Below are 15,491 nucleotides of genomic sequence, written 5' to 3'. Positions count from 1 at the left end.
CCTCCCGACCACACGTAGGCAGCCCTGCTCACCTGTCCAGTTTCAGCTTGTGGGCCAGCATCCGCCAGTCGTGGCCCCTAGTCTGGGGCGCGTCCAGGCTGCTGCACAGCTTCTGCCTTATCGGGAGGGGGATGCTGAAAGCGCTGGGCCCTACTATGGTGGTGATGGTGCCTGCTGAGTCCATGGGAGGATAATCGATGCCAGTAGGTTCCTGAGGTTGGAAAGAAAGCAAAAAAACTATAAAAATACATCAGTTCTGTTACTGCGTGCAGAGACGACTGTAGAAGTTTATCCTCTGAGATTCAGTGCTTTTACTTGCTTTAGAGGGGAGCAGCCTTCTGCTAATCAAGCATTTATGTTAGTCAGCTGAAAAAGAAAAATATTTATAACTGACTTTAGGTAGACAGCAGATTTTTTTTTTCTTTTGAGGGTGAAGATTACTATGGCTGGACAAAATTGAGCCCAGCTTAATCACTTACCGGAAACAATGAAAGATCAGGCACTTCAACACTTTTCATAGCAAATTGCTATTACTAGGGCAGAACAGGGCCTTCCCAGCCTGGCTGGCAGCCCCCCCCAAGCCCCCCCTCACCCACCGTGGAGCCAGCACTGGGCTCACACCGCTGCCATCCCTTTGACAGCACCTGTGCTCTCCAAAGCCTCTGATGCAGCACAGACCACAGAGGGATGGCTAACATCGCCCCAGGCACAAGCTGATCCCTCATTTTCATGCAGCTTTAACTCTGTGCTGGAGATAGACGGAGCATGTGCACTTGGCAGGGTGGGCAGCTGTTGCCCTCCTCCCCAAGACCAGCTCTATGCTTAAAGGTGGCAGAAGCAGTGCTTCAAGGGGAAAGCCACCTTCAAAGTCAGCCTGTCCCCTGTGGGTACAAGGTTGAGGCTCTCTGATGTGGTCCTCCCAGGTGGGAGGCTCCCCACGATACAGCTGTAATGTGGCGCCACCCCCCCGGCAATAACAAGCGGTTGGCACTTCTGGGCAAAGATTTTATCTCTTCCTTGGCCTGGAAAGCTTTAACACCCGCAGGTAGGTAGAAAGAGGGGCTCAGCAGCTGGGAGGACAAGGGTAGTAAGTTGGTCAATATGTACGGTTGGGTTTGCTTAGGAACAACGATGTCCTGCAGGGCAGCTGAAAGCCTCGCCAAACCCCATCGACACTGGCTGGCCGCCTGGTCGTGTAGCGGGGACGTTCCTCCCACACACAGCACTTGTCACCTCCAGCTACCAAAGCATGCGATGGAAAAAGCGGCAAGCAGGGCTGGGTCTCCTTTCATGCCTCACCCGCCTTCTCAATTGCTCTCCTTTGCAGCATGACAGACCTGAGATGAGGCTGACAGAAATGGGGGACCTGCTTGTCTCCGCCTCCGCCCAGGTCACAGCCCTGCAGCAGCCAGAAACACCCATGCAAAAGATTTGTTAAATGTCAATTGTTTGCTCCTCTGTGAGGTGCCTTGTTGCTTTGTGTCGAACTGGCTGCTGGGAAGGCCCTGTAAAACCTAAAATTGCCTCAAAAGCAGGCAATGCCTGGTTTAACATGCCGTTGAAAATCCCCCAGGAAGCTTGCTGGAGCTTCTCAGAGCCACATGCAGTCTTTGGTTCCCCCCTCAAAAAAGTAGGCGGAGTTGGAAAGGGAAAAGCAATGTGAAATCTGGGAGCAATGAACAGATTTAAACATCTTTTGTCTCCACTCTTTTATCCACAGCAATTAATTCTGTTCCACTCTATAAATATGCTTTTTTAGCCTTTTTTTTTTTTTTGGGGGGGGGGAAATGGCACTTTAGGCAATCAGTGAAATTTCTAGCCAACGCGGGTTTATGCCACACTCTAATGCCTTCAGTTAACATGCCCAAAGCAGTGCCGAATGCATCCCTACTTGAGTGACAAGGCCCTGCATCACAGATCAGCCGCCCCAACTCCCCTGCTTCAGGCAACAAGCTACTGTCCTCAGCTGCCTGGCAGCGGGAGTGAAACGACTCGTATGCCACCGCTGCTGCCTGCAGGCTCACCCGTGCCAGCAGGTCAGGGTGGTGACTGGTGGCATCACAGATGGATAACCTTTTTTATTCTGGGCCAAGGGATGCAAGCGACACTTTGAGGCAGTGCTGGCCCAACTCTTGAGGTGGCCTGCTGCCCCAGGTGCATCGGGATGGCTTTGGAGGGAGCCCAGGTATCTGTGGAGGTGCCCTGGGGCTCCTTCATGTGAGTACTGACAGCACAAGGTAAAAATGGAGGCTTCAAAAACAAATGGTGGGAGACCTTTACCTCATTTTTTTTCTCTTGCCTCACAAATTTGCATGTTTTGGTACTCATTGCATTTGTATTTTTGAAGTCCCAGTGGAAGACACTGTATAAAGCCAAGATAAGACAGTTTCATCTGCAGAAGATTTACATCCTTTATAGGGGACAAAAAATAAAGCCCATAAAGGGATAATGCAGGAAATCGTGTTACTATATTTTTACCATGGGGTGACAGAGGCAGATCCAGCAACGAAGAAAGGCACCAGCATGGTCCTGCAATGCCTAACTGCTAGCTGCCTGCCTCCCCCACAAGAAAGGTATAATGTGCTCAATTTGAAATCACCAGAAGCAAACCAAACCAGACACCATCTGAAAACAGAGGAGTCCAAAACACACCCGTACATGACCTAGTTAGTCACCAGAAGGAAGCGTGAGGAACCACAACTAGGATTTCCTGATTCCTGGTCTAGTGCCTTTATGACAACAACCCCTTCTTCTTACACCTCTAGAGGCAATGTTTTCCAAGTTGCTGTTATTACACCTCCAGGTAACTTTTGTCATCAAACCACTGAGTTTTATGGTTTTTTTTCTAGTAACAAAGTGACACAACCCTGTGTGCCAGCCCTTAGCAGCCCAAGGTCCTCCTGCCCCTCACTTGGGCTCAGGAACCAGGAGGAGCAATTTTGCAGTAGGCAGCCTTGATAGTGGCAGTATTATTTCCTCCCTCTATTCATCCCTGATGGATGGGATTGCAGCACAAGACAAGAATATTATCCTGTTCCCTCTGAATCCATTACCAGGCCCTATTACACACAAGCAGCTGAAGATGATTATAGTGTATACTTGCATTTCATTAAAGTTACTCTCAGTTCTTTCTCTTTTCTGTGAGGTTAAATTAGAGATTACCTCTATGCAGCACTTATTACAATAATTGTTTATGATACTTGTTTTATCATCTGTCTTTAATGCTGTGTAGTCCCGAGCTGAATATGTAACTTTACACCCAATAACCAAGCAGACGTTATGGGTAACGGCACACACTGTTGGGGCCCTACAGCACAACTTTTGTCTGAGGTGTCCCAGCCCTTCCCCAAGTCAGCCAGCAGTGATTGCTGCCCAAGAGCCTGCTCTTCGCAGCTGATGAGGGTACCAGGCACAAAAACCAGCAGCACATTCACTGAAGTCAATGCCACTTCACACCTGAACATGTCGCTTGGTCTCAGCCCTAACCTTGACTGCCCCAGGAGCGAAAATTCTCCAGGTGCTATAGAGCATCAACAAAGGTGTTCCAAAACTTATCTACTGGAAAATGTCAGCCATCAAAAGAAAAATTGTCAGAGATGATAGTCAGGATTTGTAGCAGTAGCAAAATCTGAGGAGAAAAGTCTATATGAACTAGATGATCTGACATTCCCTCTTGCACAGCAGTTATTATGTGGGATCGGAGTAGCTCATGCAAACATACGGCAATGACATTTTCCTATTGTCCTTCCTCCCTCTCCAGGGAAATGTGGGGCATGATGGTTTTGTGGACTGCCAGGAAACAGGACCACGCAGTGCTTCGTGAGATGCATTAGGGATTGGTAGGCAAAGAGCTCCTCGACATGGACACAGAAAGACGGAACTAGCAGGGAGCCCACAGGTGCCCTCCCCCCTCCCTTGAAGGTGGGATGCTCTCTGGCAGATGAGAGAAACTAAGGGAAAATGCAACAGGAGATATGAAGCAACAACTTAATCCATCCCTTATGTCCATCCCAGCAGTCAGGAGGAAAATGGGAAACACTAAACAGGTAGCAATGGGAAAAGATATACTTCCTTAGCTCTCCCACGTGCCTGCAGTCGGATGAAGTGCACTGAAGTCATTTACCTCTGAGACAGAGCAGTTGAGCTGGAAGATCTGCCCTTCTCCTTCGACCTGCCGCACACAGAGTTTGCACACCAGCTCCAGGGTATTCAGGCTGAACCTTTCCAGCGTGAAGGTGCAGTGCAGGTTCCTCTGGCATCCACTCCAGATGTGGTAAAAGGGAATCTCCTGAAAGAATAAAAAAGAAGCATCGTAAAGGAGGGATGCAGAACCAGGGCGCGGATGCTGTATGACCAGAGACCATGGGCTCCACGCTACTGTCACTGCAAATGGTGGAGGGAAAAAAACCTGTCCACGGCACTGCAGCCTGGCACCGGGTTTTTTTTGAGCACCCTTGTATGTCACTGTATTTCTTTAAGCCTCACTGCTAGGATTCAATGTGAATGGTTTGTGCTTCTCACCTGGTATTTCGCCAGCAGTTTGCTCTTCCAGAGAGAGTGGGCAATGTCATGAATGGATAGGCGGAGGTTGTGGGTGCTTCCCTTAAAATGCAAAGCTTTGGGTTCCTCCAAAAGCTGCCCACCCATCTGCCGCTCCAGCTGGAGGACCTCCTGCAGTATGGTGATAACAAGAAGAAAGCTGTCAGGTTTCATCAAGAAAACATACTGGTGTTCTGATTCCTCAAGACCGACTGCTCTAGACACTGTAACTTGTATAATACAGAAAAAAAATGCGCAGGCACTACAGAGGTTTGCGTGTCCCTGTGAACTCGAATTACATTAGTGGATCTGAGCGTAATCCCCTTGGCCCCATCATGCAGCAGCAGCCCAGCAGGGATGCAGACACCCACGTCTCCTTTGGGAGAGACAGTGTTAGCTGACATGTCCTATAAGCAGAAGGCTTAAACGCATGCAATTATATTGAACACAAAGACTTTGTATACAGGCACTGTTTGAATACTGAAATAGATCAGTCTTCTCCATCACTCACCAAACTGGACATCTAATTTACTGCTTTGCTTTTGGAAGCTCTTACTTGCATACTGCTGATATGGGACCTGTGCATACTGCTGGTCCTTCAGCTTGCAAACTCCTGGCAAACTGCTCTGTGACAGAGTGGCACAGGAGAAAGCAGATGCCTACGCTGAGACTAACTGTCAAGGGGGGTGGTATCAAAACAAGAGCAAGACACTGTGATGGAGCATTTTGTACATATGAAATCATAGGTTCATGGTTTCTGAAATATTAATCTTCTAATCACAAGCTAGTAAGCCAAGAGTCTGGTCATTTTCTGCAGCTAAAAATAAATATATGCCTGTAACTAATGAGACCACAGTGGATCGTTGCCTACAAACAGCCTAATTGTATTCCACATGGAAGAAGCAGGTACAAAGGCACCTAGACAAGCCCCATTAGGAACCAACACAGCCAAACTCAGTCATATTTAATTACAAGAGCCAACCAACCAACCAGTCTCACACAGCCAAAGACAATCATGCACAGAGTGAGCACATTCAAGGAGTATGTGGGCACACAAAACTAGGGTGCCACCCCAGGTCAACTAAAGGAACTTCTGTTTTAGCTAAGCACAAAACAAACTACTCTTAATCACATTCAGGATCTAGTTAGCATACAAGAAAAGCCCCTGTCCCTGGCGAGCCCAGCACCTGGTAGATACTGAAGCTAAAATGATGTTCGTTTATCAGCCATTAGAGGAAAAGAAACAAAATCAGCAAACCTTTTAGATTAAGGTTATGCCAATGAATCAGCTCCAGCTTCTTTCCAGTGCCCTCTAATTACCTCATCAAGATGTCTAAAGAGCAATCGATATTAATTATCTGATTACTATAGATCTTCATTATGTCCAAATTACCTCCCTGGAAGGGCCAGAAGACAACTCGCAGCACTGTGTGAGCTAATTGCAGACACCACCTCTCAGGCACGTGGGGCACGGGAGCCGAATGACTGCTCCTGCCTGTGCAGCGCCAGCCCTGGGACCTGCACTACCATTGGGAAAACCATTGCAGCATGATGCTGCACCATCCCACCCACCAGATCTGGGTGGCTAGTTTCAATAGCCCACTTTTGGTAACCACCCTTGGTCACCATAGCCCCTCTACATGCTCCAACTGGAGGATGCTGAACAGCCCATGCTTCTCCCATGCTGCTCAGCTAATTAATTCAGAATTAATTTGGAGACATGATTTGCATAGCCCTTGAAACCTGCAGGCTGGCTCTAGCCATACGGCATTTTATTTAGAGTACTGCTTATCCTACTGGCTGGAGCCTCTATGCCCTCCTGAGCTGAAATCCAAGCTGCGTGTTGCTTGTCCCATGCAAAGATAGCTCCGGCCACCTTCCCCATCGCCTCTCACCACCCCTGTGAGCTGGGACTTATGCTCTTACACTCTTCCTAGGAGAGGGAGCTGTGTAAAGCACTGTTCCATCAGCAGTGCCACCAGGACAGCCACAACCTGTATTTGGAAAGGGCTTCCTCATTAATGGGGCACAAACAAGCAATGGCATTCAGTCTAAGCTGCTGTCTTTATTCATTAGAGGGAAAAATAAATGTTAAATAACTGAAAGAAGGTCACATGCCTATTGTGCATTGGTTTGTTTTTTTTTTTGAGGACAGCTACCACTCAGCACGAGGTGTGTTGGGGGATGCCATCCTGCTACAGCCTGAAATCGTATGCTCACCCCTGGTGCAGGAGGCAGCCGTTTCTGTGCGCTCAGCTGCTCAGCCCCTGCCATGCTGCCACACACAGATCACATACTTCGATCTCAAAGCCATACATGAATAAACAGATGGGAATAAAGCAGCTGGATGTATTATTACTTTTTTTTTTAAAGCAGACTAGCTCAAAGTGCAAAAATCAGCCTTAAAAAAAAGAGGCCAGTGCTCGAGGTCACAGCTACCCTTGCCCTTCCCCAAAAAGTACTTTTGTGAGCACGCCATCCGGCAGCTTTACTTGCTGCCTACAACTTTCCGACCTTCTCGAAATTCCTTTTAAAGTCAGGACCCGCTGGTCCAGCCCCATCTGGATGCCTTGTCCTGCACATCCAGTGGTAACTGCCCAGTGAATGCCTTCCTTTTGGCAATGCCAAGGACCTCCTCCCAGCACGGCTGGGGCTGCTGTGGTGCCAGCTGTTGCAAAAGCATGTAGCAAACACCCCAAGCATTTTTTCTTTCTAAATCATAGTCATATCTAAACCTGAGACACAGTTTGACTCTACACAACACCATTGCACCAGGGCTGGTTTGTACACACACGCTCAACCCTTTCATCTTATGCATAACCCAGCAAGCAGACACCGTTCTGTGACCAGCTGCACAGGTAAAGGACACTCATCCTACCTGACCCTCAAGGCAGAATGGTGGGCACTTTTCTGAGAGCAAAGGCTACAGCTCCTGCGGAGGAGTCTGCACCATCTACCCCAACAGCAGCCAGTGCCTCCACCCAGACAGAGCTGCTGAAGGAAGAGGCTGCAGTACAGACCTCAGACTGCAGGAAGTCCCTAGACCTTTCTCCTTGGGCAGTAGTCCTGCCAGCAAAAGGTGTATTCAGGTAGAGGACCTGCTGCAGCAGGTGGCTAGAAGGCTGTGTAACATCAGGGAGGCTGAGGAGGAGTTTGAAAGCTGGTTCCAAGTGCAGTCTGCAGTGGACCTACAGCCTAACAGCCAAAAACTCCCCCAACTGTCACACACAGAATGGACAGGGGCCAATAACGCAGAAGAATGGACAGTTGCAATGGCAAGGACCATCAGGAGGAAGAGATGTCCCCTGAAGCCTGAGGTGCCCTTGCAGAACCGCTTCACTGCTCTGCAGGCTGAAGAGGAAAGACCTGTCACACGAGGAGAGACGCTGGAGCTGAGTAAGGCAGCCTGATCTGCTCCCTGCACAACAACCAGCACAACTCAGAAAAGGCAATGGGTGACAGTAGTAGGTGACTCCCTTCTGAGACATATGGAGGCACCAATCTGCTGACGTGATGCACTTTCTGGACAGGTGGGCTGCTTACCAGGGGCTCGTATCAGGGATGTCACTGAGAAAGTACCAAGCCTCATACAGTCCACTGACTATTATCCACTGCTGCTGGTTCATGGTCATGGTCACATGGGCACCACTGACACAGCCAGGACCAGTCTGAGGAGCCCTGGGAGTGACAGTAAGGGAGTCGAGTGTGGGTGGCTTTTTCACAATCCTCCCGGTCAAAGGGAAGGCGTTTGAAAGGGCCAGTCAAATCTGGTGTATCAACAAATGGTACAGGACTGGTGCCACAACCAGGCATTCATCTAGTTAGACATCTTCACTTTGAGAAACCTACTAGGGGCTGATGGGGTCCATCTCTCAGAGCAGGGGAAGAGCATCTTTGGTCATAGGCTTGCCAAGCTGGTTAAGAGGGGTTTAAACTAAAGTTGCCTGGGGACTGGAACCTCAATCCATCCCACTCCTACCAGTTTGATGCCAGTGCCAGCAATTGATGCCCAGAGCCTGGAGAAGGATCACAGATCAGCAGGAAAGCACCTGAAGAACAGCACAAATGCATTCCAGCCACTCCAGCCAGTAAGTCAGCTTCAGTGGGGCCCAACTTAAATGTTTCTATGCAAACATGTGTAGCATGGGGAATAAACAAGAGGAGTTACAGACATCCTCACACCTGCAGGGCTATGATCTTACTGGCATCAAGGAGATGTGGTGGGGTTGAGTGTTGGAATGGAAGGACACAGGCTCTTTAGGGCAGGCAGGGAGGGGTGTCACCCTCTATGTCAATGACCAGCTGGAGTGTATGGAGCTGCACCTGCGGCTGGATGAGGAGCTGACGGAGAGCTTATGGATCAGGATTAAAGGGAGGGAAGGGACAGGTGACATTATAGTGGGGGTCTGCTTTGGCCCACCCAACTAGGAAGGCCAAGCGGATGAGGCCCTCTACAGACAGGAGCAGCCTCATGTTCTCAAGCCCTGGTCCTCATGAGGGAATTCAACCACCCTAAGATCTGTTGTAAGGACAACACAGCAGGGCATAAGCAATCTGGGAGATTCCTGGAATGTGCTGATGATAACTTCATTCTCCAAGTGACAGAGCAGCCAACAAGGAGAGTTCCTATGTTGGACCTTGTTCTCACCAAGGAGAGGCTGGTGGGGAATGTGAAGCTCAAGGGAAGCCTTGGCTGCAGTGACCATGAAATGGTGGAGTTCAAGATCCCTAGGGCACCAAGGAGGGCACACAGCAGGCTCATTACCCTGGAGTTCAGAAGAGCAAACTTTGGCCTCTTCAGGGATCTGCTTGGTAGACTACCACGGGATAAAGCCTTGGAGGCAAGAGGGGACCAAGAAAGCTGGTCTCAATGATTTGTGGGTGCTAGTTGATGAGAAGCTCAACATGACCTGGCAATGTGCACTTGCAGCCCAGAAACTGTATCCTGGGCTGCATCAAAAGCAGTGTGGCCAGCAGGTTGAGGGAGGTGACTCTGCCCCTCTACTCTGCTCTGGTGAGATCCCACCTGGAGTGCTGCATCCAGCTCTGGGGCCCCCAACATACAAAGGACACGGACCTATTGGAGTGGGTCCAGAGGAGGGAAACATAGATGATCAGAGGGCTGGAGCACCTCTGATCTGAAGACAGGCTGAGAGAGTTGGGGTTGTTCAGCCAGGAGACGAAAAGGCTCTGGGGTGACCTTATCGCAGCCTTCCAGTACCTGAAGGGGACCTGCAGGAAAGCTAGAGAGGGACTTTTTACAAGGGCATGTAGCGATAGGACTAGAGGTAATGGCTTTAAACTGAAAGAGGGTAGATTTACATTAGCTATAAGGAAGAAATTCTTCACTATGATGGTGGTGAGGCACTGGAACAGGCTGACCAGAGAAACTGTGGATGCCCCATCCCTGGAAGCCTTCAAGGTCAGGCTGGATGGGGCTTTGAGCAACCTGGTCTAGTGGAAGGTGTCCATGCCCACGGCAGGGGGATTGGAACTAGATGTTCTTCAAGGTCCCTTCCAACCCAAACCATTCTACGACTCTATGATTCTATGCTCTACAGTTAGTTTACTAGGTTCGGTTTTTTTAAACCTTCTCCTTCCCCAGACCTCTCATTTCCAGATAAATGCAATTGATACAGTCATAAGAGTTTGTGGCCAGCAGCTGCATGTGCTTTTCCTCCTGCAAATGACCAGATAGCTGGGGTTGAACCCCATGGGTGGCCTTACAGTCTTGGGGCAGATGTGCCAAAAAGAAAATTAAAATGCACGTACTTTGCTGTAAAAAAGCAGTAGGTATGAATGGGATGGTGGCCGCCTGACTTTGCTCACCTTTCCTCATCAAATTACAAGCTCACTTTGGGGTCTACCTGCAACAGAAAGCAAGGACTGGCCTATTGCTCTCCCAAATGTTGGCTGCAACTTCTTAGGTGAAAGATGGTCCCTCTGTGTTGCTCAGCAGCTCTCCTGATCCCTTCTGCTATCGCAGTGAATCAGATTAACTTTACCTCACAACGCTCCCCACAGTCTATTAGAAACAAACCAACAGCTCTTGAGTAACACCTAATTGGATTCCCCCAGCTCTGACTGCATTAGCTGTCTGTCCAAGGCCCCTCCGAGTCACTTACTATTACCTCAGGCCTTGACAAACCTGTGGCAAATTCTATTACGCAGCACAGGCATAAAACCATCAAGACTTTTGAAGCTTGATTGCTACAAAAGATCCTTTTCACTTTTTTTGAAGAGGAAAAACGAAAGGGAAATCAGACCAGGGAAAATAATTGTTTCTAAAATCCTGGTAACACCAATGCATTGGCAGAGGCCAAGCTCTCAGGCCCTGTACGGACAAAATTATGCTGAAGTTACAATATGCCTGCTTCAACCCTTATACTTTACTGCCTTTCTTACATATAGCAGAACAGTATCCCCCCACCTAAGCCTAGGCAGGCCGGCCTTGATATCAGATAGTACTGGGGAGGAAAACAGAGCGTGCAATTCACAGTGATGGAAATCACTGCTCTGAAAAACCCAAACATCTCCCAGCCAGCGTATGTGGGTTTGAATCCCAATAATCCCCACGTGGAGCTGAGGAAACAAAAGCATATACAGCACCAGCATGACTCTGCTTACAGTCAGGCTTTGAACTTGTTTTGTTGCCAAGAGGCATTTGGGAAGTTGCACTGGCTACAATTAAAGAAAATAAAAAAACCCACCTTTCAAAAACCTCCATTCCTACATGTGCAGTTGGAGCTACATTTTCCATAAGTGCATCTATTATAGATACCATCTCTATAAATACAGGTATTTATAAAAAGAAATAGCGAGTATGGTTATCTATCTGCTCATCTGTAAGTAGTGAGTGTGTGTTTGTGTGCATGCCAGAATTACGCAGCAAGAATAAGGTTATATAGTTAGAGATAGCAACAGCTTTGGTTTATTTCAGTTGCGAATTCCTAACACAAAAAGCTGTGCACAAAGAGGTGTAATAAAGCAGTATGAAAGCAGGCAGTGATTAACAGCCCAGAAGCTTCTTTTATCATTATCAACTATTTACAAAGAAGCATTTATATGTTTCCCCATCTCTGGGGAGCTGGCGCTTAGCATTAAAAAGACATGAATAATGAATGAAGCCCTGTGTACCTTATGGCCTTTTAATAATGCAAAAATCTTAGGATTCGGGATATGATACAGGTAAACAAAGGGGGAAAAAACGAGGTAGGCGGAAAACAGTGTGAGATCTCTATGCAAAGGACAATTTACAGCGTGTGGGGGTTAAACTGTAAAACAGCAGCTTGTTGTCAAGCTCTTCTGATTGGAAAAATAATGCAGGGAGCGAGAATACATGAAGCAGAGGGTCTAGTCACCACTATGGCTGCAGTCCTATGAGAGCTGGGGAGGGAGAGGGAAAGCGAGCAAGACAGCAAAAACCACCTTAAGGGCATCCTGCGTGTCATCGAGGCAGTAGACCCGGATGCTGTACTCCAGCGAAGAGCAGGACAGGGGTCCAAAGATGGCCAGTTTGAGACGTTTGGCTGCTGCTTTGGTGATTGACTGTCCCACCAAGGCATATGTGCTGAGGGTTTCTGTCAGGATATGGCAGGCCTCTGGGTCCAGCTGGATATAGCAGGGAGTGGTGAAGTTTTCCTCCCCGACCACTACCACATCCTAAGGGAGAAAGAAACCAAGTTAGAGTCCCAAACCCTCAGAGCTGCTCTCCTTTGAGACAGCAATGCCCTTTTCAAGCTTGGATGATGCACAAAGTCCTTGCTGTTTGCACCTTAGATTAATCAGGATTTAAAATTCCTGCTTCTGGCTTTTCTCCTGCATAGATACAGGGAGGTAATGATTTCTATGGGTTGCTGGTGGAAGCCTCCTCTTGTCCTCACTCCCCTAAGGTTTCAGGTCTTTCCTCTGGGCCCTGCAGCAGCTTTTAAAGCCCTGCGCAGACTTAGGCAAATAATGAAAATATCACCAATACTTTATGAAGAAGATATTGCAGAACTAATCATTCAGTGACCATGATTTAACATCAATAGTCACAGGCGTGTTCAAGAAATAACTGCCCTTCACTTGCTAAGCATGACAATAAGGAGTTCTAAAAACTCAAGGAAGGGAAGTAACCCCTACAACGGCCAAATGCCACATCTACATGAAATATCACCTGCTGCTTCATTGGAATAATCCTCTGTGACGAGACTCAGGGTGAAGAAAAAAAATAGGTACAGCCCGAATGCAGAAAACCTCCCTACCCTGTGTATAAGGGAAACGAGCTTCCCTGCTAATTTCTCCATTCAACCCTGTGAGTAATATCCTGCACACAACACAAGGTGCTTTGAATGGCTTTGAGAGAGAGCAGAAGTGAAAAGGCTGCAGTGGATGACGGCCACCTCTTGCAAAGCCACCAAGCACCACATGACGCTTGGCACAACTCCTCTGTTTCACGCCCACTGCCTGCAGGCCTGCAGCTCAACGTACACATCTGGCAGCTGAGCAGTGTGTGCTCAACTGAAATTTGTTGTTAAGCTTCGGGCATCTAGTCTCAGGAAAGGCAACATGCCATGTTTGCAGGGGTGGCACAATCCTTCTGGAGGGCAAGATGCTACTGCGCTGATTGCACCTTCCTAGAGCAGCAACCGGCTTTGGCAGGAGGTGCTGGCCCTGAGCGATGCTGCAGGGGTTTGCATGCATGTGTACGTGTGTGTATGTGCATGCGTGCATGCACGTGTGGGGCTCAGCTTGGAGGATCTGCTCCAGAATTGAGCAGAGGAAGAAGATCACTATGTGATGACCCTGTGGATGCTGCGGAGGCTGTGCTGGCACCAGACCACGTGGATGGCCGGCAGAGCAACTGCTCTGTCAAGGGCAGGAGGAGGACGGGGGAGAAAATGAAGAGGTGCCAGTAACACACAGACACAAATAAGGAACATATGTGCGGTGCCAAGAGTCAGGCCGGTGGGGTGCAGATTAGTTGGCGAGACAGACTCGTGTTCGCTGCACACCCCCACCCAGTGTGAGGAAGAGCCAGTGCCACAGGCAGGGGACAAAAGCAAGAGCCTTTAGAAGGTAACGTTGGACACAGCACTCTTGCTGCTGTCAGCCCAACTACCTCCAAAAGCCACCCTGCCCTCATTAAACCTACCGGTAGGAGACGGTGCCCTTGCCAAACTAATTATGTGAGACCAAACTGGTGGCAGCAGGTACGTAGGACCACAGAGCTGGAGATGAAGCCTTTGCCAGGATGGCCCAGCCTTGCTGAAAGCGTCACTTTATGCTCCAGTTACAGTGGAAGATGTGCTGGCCCAGGGCCGCCTCCTGCACTACTGGCAAGGAACCACTCCAGGCTCCCACCAAGCCTGCTTTCCCAGGACACTTGTGCAGCTCCTGACTTATCAGAGCGCAGAGCTGGATCCTGGCCGCATGAACTGAATCAAAGTGTGGTCCACCAGCAGATTAGGAAGGAAAAAGAAAAGAAAAGTAAGGCCTACAACTTTTAAGCTGGCTGATGTCTTGATGCTGAAGCAGTTCATTTGCAGCATTATTTTCACTTTCTTGATAACAGATTATAAACCAGGGCAGTTCAAACTCCTCCATAAAAAACATTTTCTTATTTCTAGAATTGAGTCAGAAATTATGTCCGGCCAGTTTTTTTTCTTTTTTTTTTTTTTTTTTGCCTTTTCTCTTCCTTCTCTCCCCATGACTTCAGCACAAAATCCTATCACGACCAAAAGCTCAAGTGTGAAAATCCTGTGATCAAGGCTATTTCATGGGAAATAGCCAGAACTAGGAGACACCAAACTTCCCCAGGACAGCACTTCTGTATAGGCACCCGGCAGCTTAGACACCTGGTGCACTCCTGCCTGCCCACAGCAGCCATGCAGCTCACACGGCAATCCTGAAATACAGGCATCCTGGTTTGGAAAGGCAGCTGAAGGATTAGCAGAGAGCCCTGCATGCAGTCAGCACACAGGCTGGAGCTCCGGAGCCTCACCTCCCAGGGCCCCTGGGCAGCCTGCTGCTTCAGCTGGATCTGCCAGTCCTCCGTGTTCGGTTCTGCGCAGTGGTGCATGGTTAAAATGACGGGCCGAGTTAGCAGTGCTCCTGGCGGGCCGCAGCTCACCACCGGCGTCAGCAGGGTTTGGCTGTCTTCTACAGGCGGCCTGACAACAGGACAGAAAGATGGATACATTAAGGGAGTTGAAAAGGCAAAAAAGGTACATTCAGGTAGGTAAAACCAAAAAAATCCTTCTCTTAAAATAAGAGATTGTGCAAGCAAAGAATGGGTGGGTTTGTTTGCTTCGTTTTGTTTTCCCAAATCCCAAAATGTGGGGCTTCTTTTGCCAAATATTGCTCCTTTGTCAAAATGCAGGTTTAGGTGGCAGCGAATTACAGACCACACTTGCTGAGAACCCCCCCACTCTGAAGGATCCTTGCAGACCATATGCAGAGGCTTTGTTTCACCCACTGCCGAAATGTGGTCACTGCTGCATTTGGCAGTTGTTTAGCAGCATACAAAAATGAGCAGTGGCTTGTGTAAGAATTATTTACTGTCTGGACAGAGAAAATTGAACAACAAAGGAAGAGACTGAACTAATGAGCATGTCTGAAACCTCGTAAGTGGTACACAGCACATCTGAGACGTGCAGTTTGGGTTCAGAGCCATCACCAAAACGGCTGATACTCCGTTTTACTTAAAAGGCATTCAGATCTACTAGAGTGGCTTTTGCAAACATGCCTGCAGGGAGCAGGTGTCACTGGCGGCAGGGGAGAAAGGGCAAACGGATGGTAAGGAATAGTGCAGAGAGCAAAACGTTCATGCAAAACCTGAGATTTCTAGTGATAACCTGGAGCTGTTCAGTTAAAAACGTGGGTAACATCCAGCACGTTTGCAAAGCCAGGAACTAGGAATGAGTGGTATGGGAAGTCATACAAATATATAGGATAGATTGCATATACTG

The 15,491-nt window shown here is 48.5% G+C and overlaps 1 protein-coding gene across 3 annotated transcripts in view; it reads right to left on the bottom strand.

The window, feature by feature from the left end:
• The window catches only part of UNC5C (unc-5 netrin receptor C), a 275,494-nt gene that overhangs the window by 11,144 nt on the left and 248,859 nt on the right, over positions 1 to 15,491 (bottom strand). For all 3 annotated transcript variants that reach the window (XM_075090796.1, XM_075090795.1, XM_075090797.1), the window contains 5 exons: positions 14,525 to 14,693; positions 11,968 to 12,201; positions 4,522 to 4,671; positions 4,124 to 4,288; positions 33 to 211 (listed from right to left, as the gene is read on the bottom strand). In XM_075090796.1, the coding sequence (XP_074946897.1) occupies positions 33 to 211; positions 4,124 to 4,288; positions 4,522 to 4,671; positions 11,968 to 12,201; positions 14,525 to 14,693 (897 nt within the window). The remainder of the gene's footprint in view (positions 1 to 32; positions 212 to 4,123; positions 4,289 to 4,521; positions 4,672 to 11,967; positions 12,202 to 14,524; positions 14,694 to 15,491) is intronic.

Source organism: Phalacrocorax aristotelis, chromosome 4 (genome assembly GCF_949628215.1).
Source record: "Phalacrocorax aristotelis chromosome 4, bGulAri2.1, whole genome shotgun sequence".
NCBI classification, from domain to species: domain Eukaryota; kingdom Metazoa; phylum Chordata; class Aves; order Suliformes; family Phalacrocoracidae; genus Phalacrocorax; species Phalacrocorax aristotelis.
The sequence above is the reverse complement of the archived record's forward strand: the minus strand, read 5'-3'. Positions and strand labels throughout refer to the sequence as shown.